The following is a 13,591-nucleotide window of genomic DNA, read 5'->3' on the forward strand; positions in this document are numbered from 1 at the left end:
CTACTAACATCTGCTTAAAAAAAACAACAAGAAAAACCACCAAATGAACAAACACTTAAACCACTCTGTTGCTTCTGATTTTACAAGTGATAGCACAGAGAAGCAGCTGAAAATGACTAATTCAGTTACCTCCCCCTCCCGCCCTTCCAAAGCAATTTATTGCATATCCATTTAATTAAAAAATTTGTTTTGTTAGAACTCACCTCACAAAAATGAAAACTGAACATCTCCAGTCTGTGGGGAGATCTGTCAGAAGGAGCAGCACCTTATTCAGCATTCCCATCTCACTGCACAGGGCAATTAACCTTCCCAGTGTTTGCCAGATAAAGGCATATTGAGACTGGAATTTAATTCTTCAACTGGTAAAGCTCTTCTCTTCTGCCACTGCTGAAGACCATCAGCATCTTACCTATTACTTTGTCCATTTATCTGGACAACTGCAACATCAGCTTTTGCTTTGCCAGGGAACTCTAGCAGTAAGGGAAGGAAATTCAGGCCTTGTGGCCAGATCACAGAACGAACACCCTTGTTTTTCTGAGTTTTGCCTCTGATTTTCTGAGTGGTTATGGACAAATCCCTATAGACTGTATTTTCCCTCAGTCTGTATAGTTGACATATATTCTGAGATGCCTAGTAGCACAGTAGACATGTCCTTTTGAAGCGGCAGTAATTTCTCACAGTTGTGAAAAAGCCTGGCTAATCTTTTATTAAGCCTTTTAGACTCTGCTGTCCAGCCAAAACCCAAATTCAGGTGACAACTTTCTGCCTACCTGAAGTTCCTTCAGTGTCTGTGATGGTTTACCACATTACTCTGCACTTCCAGTCATGTCACCTGCTTGTGCCCTTATGATATATTCATATCCCTGTATGCATGTACCTGCATGTATGTGAACTAAGACAAGCTGGTGAGCAGCCAGTCCCTCCCTTCCCCTGCACCCTGGCTGCATGCACCAGTGATGGCAGCACCTCTGTGAGTGCGTACATCCCTGCCCCTGGCAGGATCCAGGAGACAAGGCTTCCTTGGTGCCCCCATCCTGCCTCCCGCTGCCCTCGGCCAAGGCCACTGCTTGTGTCAGCTGCAATGTTCAAACTGGGTTCCTACCACCTATCTGTTTAGCAGAGAACACAGACTTGGGGTGGCAACAGCAGCTGAATTTGAATGTCAAAGCTGGTGCAATGAAGAGGTTGCTGATAAACCACACAAACACACTGGTGTCCTCCAGTAACTGGAACTAGTAAGGCTGGGCCACTGACATTTGCATCCAGTCTGAATCTCTTGAGCTGCTGGTCACAAGCAAACAACCTGTAGTGTTCATTTTACAGGCCAGAGACCTAAATCTACGGACAAACTGCAGACATATAGTTGCAAGCAGGAGGAAAAGCAGCCTACGAAAATAATGGCTGAAATAGCCATTGACTCACGGTCATTGTCAGCTGCCCACGTGTTGTCCACACAGTGGTAATGGAAAAGAGGTTTAAAGAAAGTCTTACAGCAAAAGGTTCCAGGAAATTAATCTATTCAGTTTACCAAAAGAAAGGGGAAGGACGTAGTAGGGAACTGGTCAGAGAAGGATCTTCAGTCACACAAAGTTACTGCAAGAAGCTGTTGCAAGAAGCAAAAACTGAATGCACACAGAACTAGAAACACAGCACGAGGGATTCACTGGTGAGACAAGTGACTCAGGCACCAGGGTGAACTGTGTATTTCAGTAAATCATGAGTGGATGTTTATACAGAAGATAGTTTCCTAGATCAAGCACCCCTGTATTGAAGAGGGAAATGCTTCAGGGAAATCCAAAGATCTGTGTTATGATGAGATCAGTCTAAGCAATCATAGGTACGTTTTCTGGCCATAAAAACCCATGACTCAGTTAACCTCTAAACTTACCAGCCATGTCTGATTGTGCAATATTTATTCCTGTTTATAGTACAAATAAAGCAAACTAAGCACTTCGTGATACTATCTCAGTGTGTGCAATAACTTCCTAGATACCACGTAGCTACTATTGTAGCAGGAAAGGCCAGCTGCTGATTAAAACTTGCTTGTTAGAAACAGGTCTTCTGGGGTCTATTCCGTGTTCTGCCCTACATGCAACAGAGCAATTCTGAGTAGCCAAGCCTGAATGTGCTGTCTGCTCTCTAGAAGGCTAATCAGCATGCTGCAGGTAAACAACTTTCTCACAATCTTTCTATGAAGGAGGCACCTGAAATCAGTCCTGATCTGCTGGATTTCCATTTTCCCACCTGTAAAATGGGGATTGATTGCAAAAAAAATGGGTAGCTTACTTCACATGGGATGACTATGAAGTATGTGTGCTTTGTTTCCAGGGCCAGTGAGAATCATATTATTGCAAGGGATGTTTGAGGGTTGGGAAAGGTAATGTCCCAAAAGGAGTTTACAGGGGTAAACTCACCCTGCAAAAAGAAGAAAGCATGGGAGGTCAGTGATGAGAGCTGGACTGGCTGCAGAGTGCTCCAATGAACCCAAAGAGTCAGACTTCAGCAGGGAAATGCCTGCCTTGTCCCCTTGTTGATGGTCTCTCTCCATCTCAAGGCCTCCTTTTCTCCTTAAGGAGAGATTTTTTTTGAATGTCCTTGGGGAGAAAATATCAGGCTCTCTCTATTTGTGACAGTCCTTTAGGACAACCCTTCCCAGTTATTTCTCACTAGCACTAATGGTGTTTTACAGCTGGAGTGTCCTCTCCTGTGACCAAACACAAAGAGAAAGGGCTGAGATGCCAGAGCCTCCTGAGTTACTGCCAGGACTTTCTGAAGGGAAGTCTTCCAGTTCAATCTTCCATCCAATTGAGAATCACTGCAATTGGAAAAGGCAGCAAGGAAGCTCGAGTTGAAGAGACAAGCAAAATTCCCTTGGACTGGCCAGCAGGAACAGCCATCCAGCCAAGACACAGGCTATTGGCTGTCAAACCACGTTAGAAATGGTACGATACACATCAAACAGTAATATCTATCACAAAGCTGAGTACATGACCGACCCACTTCAGAAATTGCTGATCCTTTCATTTCCACCTAGGAGCAATCCTGCAAGTGGACACTGTATGTTAGTATCATGACTTAGGAGATACCGCTGTGCAAGCCATGGCTAAAGATGGAGGGGAGGAACCCATGGCCCATGAACAGCAAGATGACTTTCTGGTGGATGGTGACCAGTTGAAAAGGGAGCAGGGAGTGGGACAGCAACATGTGTACCCAGACCCCTGGAAGAGTAAGCACTTTACTATTTGCATGTATTTGCTTCCTTTCTGGTGCCAGTGTTATTTTAACGTCCTTACCTCTTTCCACAGCCTCTCCTCCAGTTGTATCGGACTGCTAATATCAGCCTTCAAAGCTGCACAGTCAATTCCCTAAACCTCCCATCAACCCTACTTGTATCCCAGGTCCACAGACTAGAGCAGAGGGAACAGATGCAAGAGAACAGCCATCAGCCTCTCTTCCCATATTTTGTTTTCTAGACAGATATTACGCAGATCATTATCATATGAAAGCTGAGGCAAGAAGACATTTGCTGTATGCAGGGAAAGGACAAGAGTTAGAGCTGGCATGTTGGATATATTGCATCAGCTTGTTGCATTTTTTGCCTTTTGCGCTGAAGTTGTGCCTTTTTCTTTTCTTTTTTTTTTTTTTTTTTTTCTTTTTTGTGGCTCGCATGTTATGGTCTCTGATCCTCTGGTCCTATTCCAGTGTTGCTACACAATTGCATGTCTTGGCTCCTACAGTCATCACTTCTCATGGTTTGCAGTAAAAGGAAGATGCAGAAGTCTTAAATGTACTTCCTCAATAACAGGAAGTGGTCTTACCTTCCACATTTTTGCTGAAACTCTTTAGCTGGGGGGAGAAAAAGGCAATCAGTTCACTCTAAAGGGTCTAAAATCAGTTGCCACGTCTGTGTTTCATATGAAACAGAAAGGACATATAATTTAGTAATACCCTTTTCCAAATCACATATGAATGATAGAAATAACTATATTTCTCAAAGTGCAGGAGCTTCATTTCTCTACACAGTACACTGTGCTTATTCCTACAAGTTTTTTGAGAAATACAGGATTAGATATTGAGTTAAGAAATAAAAGTTAGATGTTCTTGTTCAGTTTTGTTTTATTAGCACAAGAAGCTTTCTTATGTACTGAGAAAACACACTGCAGGCTGGTGAAGCTAGTACAAGGAACAAATTCTGGGAAAAAGAAACCAAAAATGTTATTAACAAAACTACAACTCTTAAATTTCCCAAACCATAAAAGATTAAATTTCCCAAACCTCGTTTTAGCTTTCATTATCTCAGTGACTCTCTCAACTTTAACCACAGCCCAAGTATTTGAATGTAATCACCTCTAAACAAAACAGACAAAACTCAGTTGTTTCTAACCAAGGTGGAACATGCCAATTATGCTTAACTGGCCAAATCTAAAGATTCCTCTTAGAAGCTGCCAATTAACCCTTCTCCACAACTTTTATCATTATACAAAGTAGCCTCTTCACCCCCCACAAAACAGAAGAAACTATCCACAAAACCCAGCAGTCTCAGCAATGAAACAGAAATCAAGTGTAAGTGCTGCTAGGTCTGTACTTGTTGCCATTGTGCTAAGCAAAACATCTGTCTGTACATATGAATGACATCAAACTCTGCTGACAGAGGCTAAAACAAACCTTCCTAGTTTTACGTAGAAAATATATAGGTTTATGTAGGTAAAAAATTTTCATCTCTTGTGAATCAGGCTATCTCATTGCACATGAACTCAGTAAGAAAGTGATAAAAACCCATCAGCTATGTTAAGAACATGTTCTGCTTCTACCTTTACCCTGATAATGACATGAAAACATTTAACATTTGTTTTAATCAGACTAAAAACAATGCATAAACTTTAAAGATTATATTTTTACATGTCACCAGTGTCACCTATTAAAAATAGGAAGGATTTTAAAGATGTGGCTTGCTTATTGCTTGTGATACTATTTTCATTGAGTAAGATAAGCAAATCTGTGATTATGCTGTTTTGACCAGGAGAGGGAAAGCTAACAGAAACATGGATACTGATTCTAAGATTAATTAAAAAATCTTGGAAAAATAAACTTGTAACAAATTTGACCTAGAGGGTCGTCAGCTAGGCTTTGTCTGCAAGATCAGTCATAATCAAATTTGTTTTGAAAGTCCAAATAGACTATGGGTCAGCTCGGATGGAGAGGGTGGGTTTCTTATTTTATCCATTTCTGAAAGTTCATTGAAAAGAAGCATATGTAAACAGGAAAGCATCATTAGCTTTACATGCCTCCAAACTCTCCTGGGTATCTGCTCAAACAGCAACACTGTTGGGAATGCGATCTGGGGAAAGGTAGTAGTAAGGAAGCTTTTTGTTCTTGTTGCGCTCGGCGATGGCGTTGACGATCTCATCCAGATTCTTGCGGAATTTTGCCATAGCCTCTTTCACCGGCTTTTCCACAAAGTGTTCATCTGGGTACATGCCTAGAAACAGCTAATTGAAAAACAGCAAGAAATCATGCTTTGAGAAAGTGAAGGCTATTCTGTTTCAACATTATGTCATCCAGCAGAACAACACCCAGAGCCTCAAAAATGCTACTATTAAAATAGTACTATCAATATTTAAGCTAGCCTACATTGGCACTGCCAATGAAAGATGTTGTGCCATCCTCTCTCCACCACTGGCTGCTTCTTTCCATCCCTGCATCTTTCTGCAGTGCTGGTTCAGGTGGTCTGTGTGGCATCTCCTACACCTGCAAGGAGCTGATCCACTCAAAAATAAGCACTTTTATTCAGGCTAGTGGTCAGCCAGATCAGCTTCCCAAATGAGAACTCTGCATAGGCACTCAAACATTTGTGCTGCTAAAGTAAAGGACAGCATGGGAGGGGAATTAACAGCCAGGGATGAAAAAGGAAGATGTCTGCTTCTTTCAGTGGCAATGGAAGTTTCTGTTGACTTAAAACTGTCCTTCAAAGATCAACCTGACAGTTGCTTTAGTCAGCTTAGACTCTAAGGGTGCCCTGAATACTGTATTGCCAATATGCATACTGGCACATTACCTGCTTTAGGTAACTATTTCCCATGATACCAGCTGCCCAGCTGAAATCTGCTTTCTTCTTAAAGAGAAACTTCATTTGAAGTACCCTCTGCCCATCATTTTCCATTTAAGGACTTCAAAACACATCCTCCAGGCACAGCCCTTGGGTGAGACAGCCAAGTACCTACAACCTCATTTTACAAGAGGGAAATGGCTATAGACCATGCTTGCAAAGCCTCCTGTAGCCAGGCACAAGCCACAGCTGTAGTGCACATAGCACTGGGGCAGATTTTCCAAAGGGGCAGGACATGGGGACACTGGTGCTGTAGATTCTCCACCAGTGCTGCTGGGGAAAGGAGTGGAGAAAACCCATGTGCCTCTGCACCCCTCTTCCTCCCACACCAGCACCCTTACTCAGCAATGCCATGCTTGGGTTTAGAAACTTTAATTTTGGCTGAAAACCAGCCTCAGAGTAAAAATATGACTTCTTGCTCAGAGTTGATTTACACCAGGCAGAACAAGGGTAAACCCACACCACTGATATCCCTCCACAGAAAGGCAAACATGGTAAAGTAGAGAACAGAGCAGCACTACAATCTTGTGAGTCTGTGTGGTCTTGCCATGGCCCTTGTTGTCTCACCTACATTTCCACCACGTAGGGAAGGGAGGTCAACTTACTTCATTGTCCTGGAATTGGCTCAGGGCCCAGACAGCTCCAAGATGCCAACAAGAACGTCCCCTGTCTGGCAGACTCTCCACAATTTGCTCGATGGTGACTGTCCCCTTTTCTGTCGGAGGAGGGCGGCGCATTGTTGGTGGGGCATTGGGAATCCAGGAACACCAGTCATACTGCACAACAAAGCAAGAGAGCACAGTGAAAAGCTACAGTGGCTGGTATTTAGGAAAACTGCAAAGAAAATCAGGAGTCTTGACACCAGGGAGTTTGCTTCTGTAATATGAGCCTCTCAGAAAGAGAAGATATGAACTAAAGGACAGAGAGGTGCTCTAGAGAAGGTCTGAAGGAGACAAGAAAGTCCCGACCGTCTTTCTCAGGATCTCGCAAGGGAGAGAGTTGGATTGTCTAAATAGGAGTAGTTATTCTGCTAACCACATGCATGGGCCACATGGCCCAGATTCACCAGCCAGGCTAAGGACTTAGCTATTTTATTAAACAAAGATCTCTTCTGATAATCTGAGGCAACCTCTGATAAAAAAAAACCTATAATTGATAAAATCTCCTTTTCTCCAGTTACTCTTTTCTGCAAAATTTGCTCTAAGAACATGCCCACAGTACTGTGGTCAGGCAGTAAGAGGGGCAAAGGATGCTGGTGCATCATGGAATATGGCATGTGGATGTGCCCATGGTGAGTGCCAGACTGGAAACTCAGAATCACTTCTGGCCAGCTTTAGTGTTGTGGGATGGTGATGTCTCATTTTGCCTCAGATATGAGCCCAAGTTTTGCCGCCATCTGAGATGCTGCACTTACCATAACTCTTTCTTTTCCAAGCACTTTTTCATTACCTTCATACATATCCCCTGCCCTGCCTGAAGGAAAGTCCCATCTCAGCTGTGTGCCATGCTTACACTGTCCTCAATCTGTTCTCTCCAATGCATAGCCATTTCCTCCTACCCTCAGCCCTCTCTCTGCCGTTTTTTCCCATGGCTGAAGACCCTTTTGCTGATGGGCTGAAGATCCTCTGCATGCCAAATTCCACCTCTCATTCTCTGAAGGCTCCCTGCTAAACCCTAATAGCCTGGACAATATTAAGAGATGGTTTCTTAGTGGTACTTGAACAGACAGGATTTCCTGAGGGGGAGGTTGGGAGATGTCTTAATCACTTGTAATGACAGGTTAGAAGTGAATAGTTGCAGAGGTGCCTGGTCACGGATGTGGCACAGGAATAGTGTGGGTTCATTCAACACCTGGCTCTAGACCTGCTCCAGGGATCCTGAGCTGCAGGGATGGACAGGAGGGTCAACATGGAGAGTGATGTGGGATGTGTTTGGGAATAATTGCCATAGGAAAGATGGTCTCCCTGCTTATCTGTGAGATCATCCATGCCTGAAGCCAGAACATTTGACAAAAAAAAAAAGCTCATAGAATCATAGAATGTCTCAAGTTGGAAGGGACTCATAAGGATCACTGAGTCCAATTCCTTGCTCCCTACAGGACTACCTAAAACTAAACCATATGACTAAGAGCATTGTCCATATGCTCCTTGAAATCTGACAGGCTTGACACCATGACCACTTCCCTGGGGAGCCTGTTCCAGTGACCAGCCACCCACTCAGTGAAGAAACTGTTCAATACAGACTGACAAAGAGATTTTCTTCTGGCTGTGAAGTCTGCTTTCCAAAATGCCTTGATGTTGGAAGAAACAGCATTTGAAAGGTAAGCTGTTACTATAGTTTCAGGGTAGATATATGTCAGTAAAGGCAGGGATAACACAGGCTATCAGTATGTGACACATTAAACATCATAGAGGAAGCTCAAAGTTGCCAGTTGGCTTGCAAACTCAAGAAATGAGCAGCAATGCCCTTTCCATGCATTGGGAATATTAAGCACATTGGTGCTTTTGAATGACCACACATGACCAAAGCCTTGATCCTCACAGATGTACTGCTTCAAATTTCTATGTACACCAATGTATGTTAGAGAGAGCATCAATTTCAATGTATGTCAGTGGGAGTTAAGTATCTAGATATCATTGAAGATCTGGACTTCTATCCCACTGACTTCAATGAGACTTTACCTTGTAGAGGCTTGTCTGTGTTGCTGCAGAAAGTAGAAGTGGAGGTCCTACAGATGTGCAAGAAAGCTCTGAACTAGTTAACTCAGGACCCTTGGTAAATGCTCCATCAGGCCAGCTAGATCTGTACTGCTGGAACTGAGCTGTTGGAAATAGGCAGCTGCACCAACTCAAAGACAGATGGTGTATGCAGCTACATGGACTGCAGTCACAGCACTGAGCTGCGCTGCACATGTTCCCTAAGCCACATCTGAAGATGGGATGTATGCTGCTCTGGCACAGGCACACTGCCAAATTAGCACAGCTTACAACAGCAACCCACAGTAGTCATCCATGCATGCATTCACAGCAAATGCAAAGTAAAGCCACTTAGCATAAGTCATTGCATTTCACTGCAGGATGTGCCACAGGCTACCAGCACATATCATATCCAGGCAGTTCAGGTGATCTCTGGAAAGCATGGTAGCTAGAATGTGCACCTGAACCCTTCACCATTTCTGAAAGAGGTCTTAGCAACCCATTTAAATGCTTAAAAAAGTTGTTCCCCATAATAAAATCACTAAAACTAAAATATACAAGTTAGAATCCCTAAATTTGAGCTTTGGTACATATTTAGGACTCAAAATGCCTTTCTCAGCTTCCAAAATACTTCAGTTTCCACAGGCTTCATGGGGATTTGCAGATGGCTCTGCAGTTATTTTGATGAGAAAGAGTAATGTAATGTCTGTACATCTACCAAAAACCATTTCTCAGACTTTGCCCTGGTAGATGCACCTCCTAGCCCAGAAAGAAGAACAGTCTTCCCAGAAATTCCTACCTGACCAAAATTCACAGCTGCATGCTGGGCCGATGTGGTGAATATTATCACTGTGAGATATTCTGCTAGCTTCTCTCGTGTCCTGATCGTCTTAGGAAACCCTAAATGAGGGAGAAGAAAAGCTTAAGTAACCCAGCTATGAAGTAACCCAGTGGTAACCAGCTACTCAAAAGGCATGAGTTAGAGGACTGTGCAGCAGTCAGGGAAGAGCAGGGAATTCTCTTTCTGAATCTTGCTGTGTGGTCTAACAGGAGCTACTCAACTTCTCTGTGTCTTGGCTGTCCAGCCGCAAAAAACAGAGTGATCCTGCCTTACCTCATACAGGTTTGTGAGGCATCACCACTGTTTGCAAAGTATGTGGCGTTCCTTAAGGGAAAAGCAAAAAATAATTACACCTTTAAAAAATACTGTATCCTTGTCCTCTCACCCTACCTACCCTGTAGCAAGGAACACAAGAGAGTCCACAGGGCAGGGGCCTCAGATGCTCTCTTTTTCTTGTCTGCAGTGCAAGCAGGGAAGGTTCATGCCAAGGAGCAAATGACCATGTGCTTGTATTTATAAAGGCCCGAGGCTCAGAGATCAAGTGCACTGTGAGGGCAAGTGCAGGGAGAGCTTATTTGCTGAAACGGGAAGTGAGGAAACGAGAACTTCTGAAAGAGAAACAACAGAATGAGGAACAGAAGTAGCTGCATCAAGCTGTCTTTGAAGGGGAATAATCAAATGGAGCTATACAAAGAAAGAAGGGAATAGTCAGGGACTAGGGAAATATTTCGCTACCAAAGCACCCCCAAGCCTGTATCTCTCCTATCCCCGCTACATCACATTCCTGTGCCGTACTCCCTATCCCAGCCCAATGTGACCACAGGTCCCAGAATACCTAGAGACCTGTCAGCACCCTAGGGTGAGCTGCCCCTGCTCAGAGACTGCCTGTGCCAGCTGCTTCACATCTCCACCACCAACCTGATGCAGATGTGAACTCAACCTGAGAGGGGGAAGAGGCACATGGTAGCTCTGGCCAGCCACCAAGCCTGAAGAGGAGAGGATGCACCATCCCCTCCTGCATCCTGCTATCCTAAGCACATTGTGCTCATCTTTAAACGGGCTTGGCATGCTCCCAGTCAGAGCAGCTCTCCCAGGGCAGGAATGGAGACTGCAGGGGGGGGCCCGGGTGCAACAGCCTCCGCCATTTATCCTCCTTCCATTCTTTACAGACCAGCCAAGACCCCCTGCTCTTTGCCCCAGGTCTTGGAGTGGCAGCAATACAGACAGGGATGCTGCAAGCCTGGCAGGTTTCCCCCTTTAGTGGCAGTCCTGCCACCAGTGGTGCTTAGAGTGTCCCACCCCAGCTGTAGCCCTGGAACGGGTCAGTACTTGTCCCATACAAAGATGCTTAGGTCAGGCATGAAGTTCCTACTAGCAGGCCATTTCTAAGCTTTTCCTAAGAGACAACTAGATAAGCAAAAATGATAGCAACTAGGTGTCCCCCAATCCTTTGCTTGTCCAGGCAGGTAGAGCCCAGGAGGCTGTTATACACCAGTGCATACTGGTAATGAGTGGAAACATCACAGTTTTGCCTGGAGGTCTCACACACAAATATGTGTGCATGCAATGCCAAAGCCATCTGCCCCAAGTCACTGGCCAACAGGTGCTTCCAGATGGAAATCAGTCAGGACAGTATGAAGAATCCCCACCCACCTGTATAAATTCCTGAAAACCTTCTGGGACAAAATGTGAGTGAAAGAAAAAAACATCTTTAGGGAAAGGCAGGAGAGTGTTAACTCAGGTGGGAGAATAGAGCCATGTTATGGGTGAGAGCTCCCACAGCCAAGTAATGGTTTGCAAGACATGAGAGGCAGTGAGAGGAGACAGAGCAAAAGAAAGTATTTCTTGGGAAGAATTATGAGTATCTTCTCTTGAAGAGAGAACAGCTCAACGATGACACCGATGCTGAACAAATGCAAAGCGTAGCAATATACTCCTGGGGAGGTTCTTGTTCTTATTTCATGCAAGGTTTGGAGGAGAGGATTCAAGGGGGTCTTGCTGCTCCTTGTGGTTTCTATCAGTCTGCGTGGTGCTTCCAACAGCACATACAGACAGTCCCTCCCCTAATGCTTAAAGCATGAGCAGACAAGATCAAAGGACCAACCCCCAGTGTACAGAGAGATTACATGAGTTGCCCAAGATCATGGTGAGAATCTGTGGCAAAGGAAGGACCTGTCTCCTGAGGGAGGGAGGGCCTGATCCAGGGTCTCACCCATAAAACTGAGCATCTTTGGGCCAAGAAGGGAGAGGGTCTCCAACAGTCCAAGGCATGCTGTGCATGCAGCATTGCTGTCAGCAGGGACTTGACAAGCTGCAGACCTGGCTGGGCCATCATACGTTACCTGAGGCCTTCACGCCCCTCATCCCATAGACGTAAATGTCTTTGACGAAGGCCTGGAGCTCCACATCCTCACACACCACCTCGTCACTCTCATAGTAGATTTGAATCACATCCTCTGCAAAACTGCAGACACAGTAACAAATGAACAAGACGAAACAAAAAGGAGAAAGCAAGCCTGTCATTCCCTGAAGACCTTCTACTGACCTTGCAGATGCTGCACGGGGAAAGAGAGAAGGGCAAGAACAGGTCTCAACACCCTCCTACCTCCTTCCCACAAGCAGTGGGAATGCACAGAGGCAACTTTGATTCATCTCTGACTGCAGCATCACTTGCTCCCCCAACAAAAAGATGCTGGACCACACTGCATCCCCTGAACAGTCCTGTATGCTTTATTCTCTTATTTAAGGCTTTGCTCCTGCCCAGACCTCTCTCATCACTTTTCTTCACTTAATACAGACTCCCCCTGGCATATCCACATGGGTCTCACACTGGTAACAGGGATTCCCAAATTGTGATACTGGCATATCCCTAGTATGTGGGATACTCCAAAGCTGCTCCTGAATACCATATTCATATAGTTGATCTCCTTCTACCGCACATCCTTTTTACAAAACCCAAGTGGCATACTCCAAAGCCCAGGAAACTTCTCTTGGGGAGAAGAGGTCTAGAGATTTTTCCTACACCCACTGCATACAGCAGACATCTCCTCCCTGTTCAGTTCCTCTTCGCAAAATCCCTCTTTCTATAAAAGCTTCCCAGGCTAACTCACCTCAGAAAGAAAGGCTCTTGAAACACTAAAGTAATAGAAATAGTTCTGAAAGCAGTAAAAATAGGTAAGCCTGATTTCCTGAAGCTTTGCATTTCATGACTGAATGACTGGTTACCTGAGCTATGCTGAGATATTCTGTTAGCTCTGCAGGTGTCTATAATCTCTCGCTAAATATTTTTACAATAACCCAGAGGGTGAAACATTTGACTGCAGAAGCTGACTGATGGGATTAAGAACTGTTATCCAGTACAGATTTCTCCCCTAATAAGCTATCAATTTATTGCAATTTGGAGACTGTTACAAATCTGTCAATGTGGTTTCTACTAGCCAACCAGGTCAAGAGTTGCTATTGAGGCAGACAAACAACTGCATAAAAACCAAGAGTTTAAGTCATTTTGGCTTCCAGAGGAAGCCAAAGCAAAAGAAAAACCCTGCAACGTGCAGAGATAAAGCTGCCCTGCATGAGCTCTACGTCCACCACCTGGCACCTGTGCCAAATGCATACAGAAGGTAATCCTTCTCTTACACAACGGCAGTATTTTAGACCCCCTTCCATGCAAATATAAATTAGTATGTGAACTGTGGATGAGGCTTTTTGGGTTGGAATGTCTATCTGCAGTTAGATCAGAAATAAGAAGCTGACTATTAAAGAAGGGGTTTAAAAATTTGCCATGTGAGCCTCATTGTTTCTATAGGGACAACCTTATCAGCTTTCTTAAGTCTAGGCCACCTACCACATGTGAAGCAGTGCTGGGGATAGAAGTTATTTCATCAAAAGAGTGGAGACTGACACCCCTGCAGAGTGTAGGAGATTCATGGTGACTAGACACATGCATGA

General features: G+C 44.4%; 1 protein-coding gene across 3 annotated transcripts in view; it reads right to left on the minus strand.

Moving 5' to 3' along the window:
• Positions 1–4,096: 4,096 nt before the first annotated feature.
• ALOX5 (arachidonate 5-lipoxygenase) overlaps positions 4,097–13,591 on the minus strand; it is a 34,897-nt gene continuing 25,402 nt past the window's right edge. For 2 of the 3 annotated variants that reach the window (XM_075025942.1, XM_075025939.1), the window contains 4 exons: positions 11,986–12,107; positions 9,602–9,702; positions 6,712–6,882; positions 4,104–5,489 (listed from right to left, as the gene is read on the minus strand). In XM_075025942.1, coding sequence (XP_074882043.1) covers positions 5,310–5,489; positions 6,712–6,882; positions 9,602–9,702; positions 11,986–12,107 — 574 coding nt within the window. In that variant the 3' untranslated portion in view covers positions 4,104–5,309. Of the gene's footprint in view, positions 5,490–6,711; positions 6,883–9,601; positions 9,703–11,985; positions 12,108–13,591 lie in introns of all 3 variants that reach the window. The other variant, XM_075025941.1, reaches the window with a different exon arrangement.

This window comes from Buteo buteo, chromosome 4 (genome assembly GCF_964188355.1).
Source record: "Buteo buteo chromosome 4, bButBut1.hap1.1, whole genome shotgun sequence".
Classification (NCBI taxonomy): domain Eukaryota; kingdom Metazoa; phylum Chordata; class Aves; order Accipitriformes; family Accipitridae; genus Buteo; species Buteo buteo.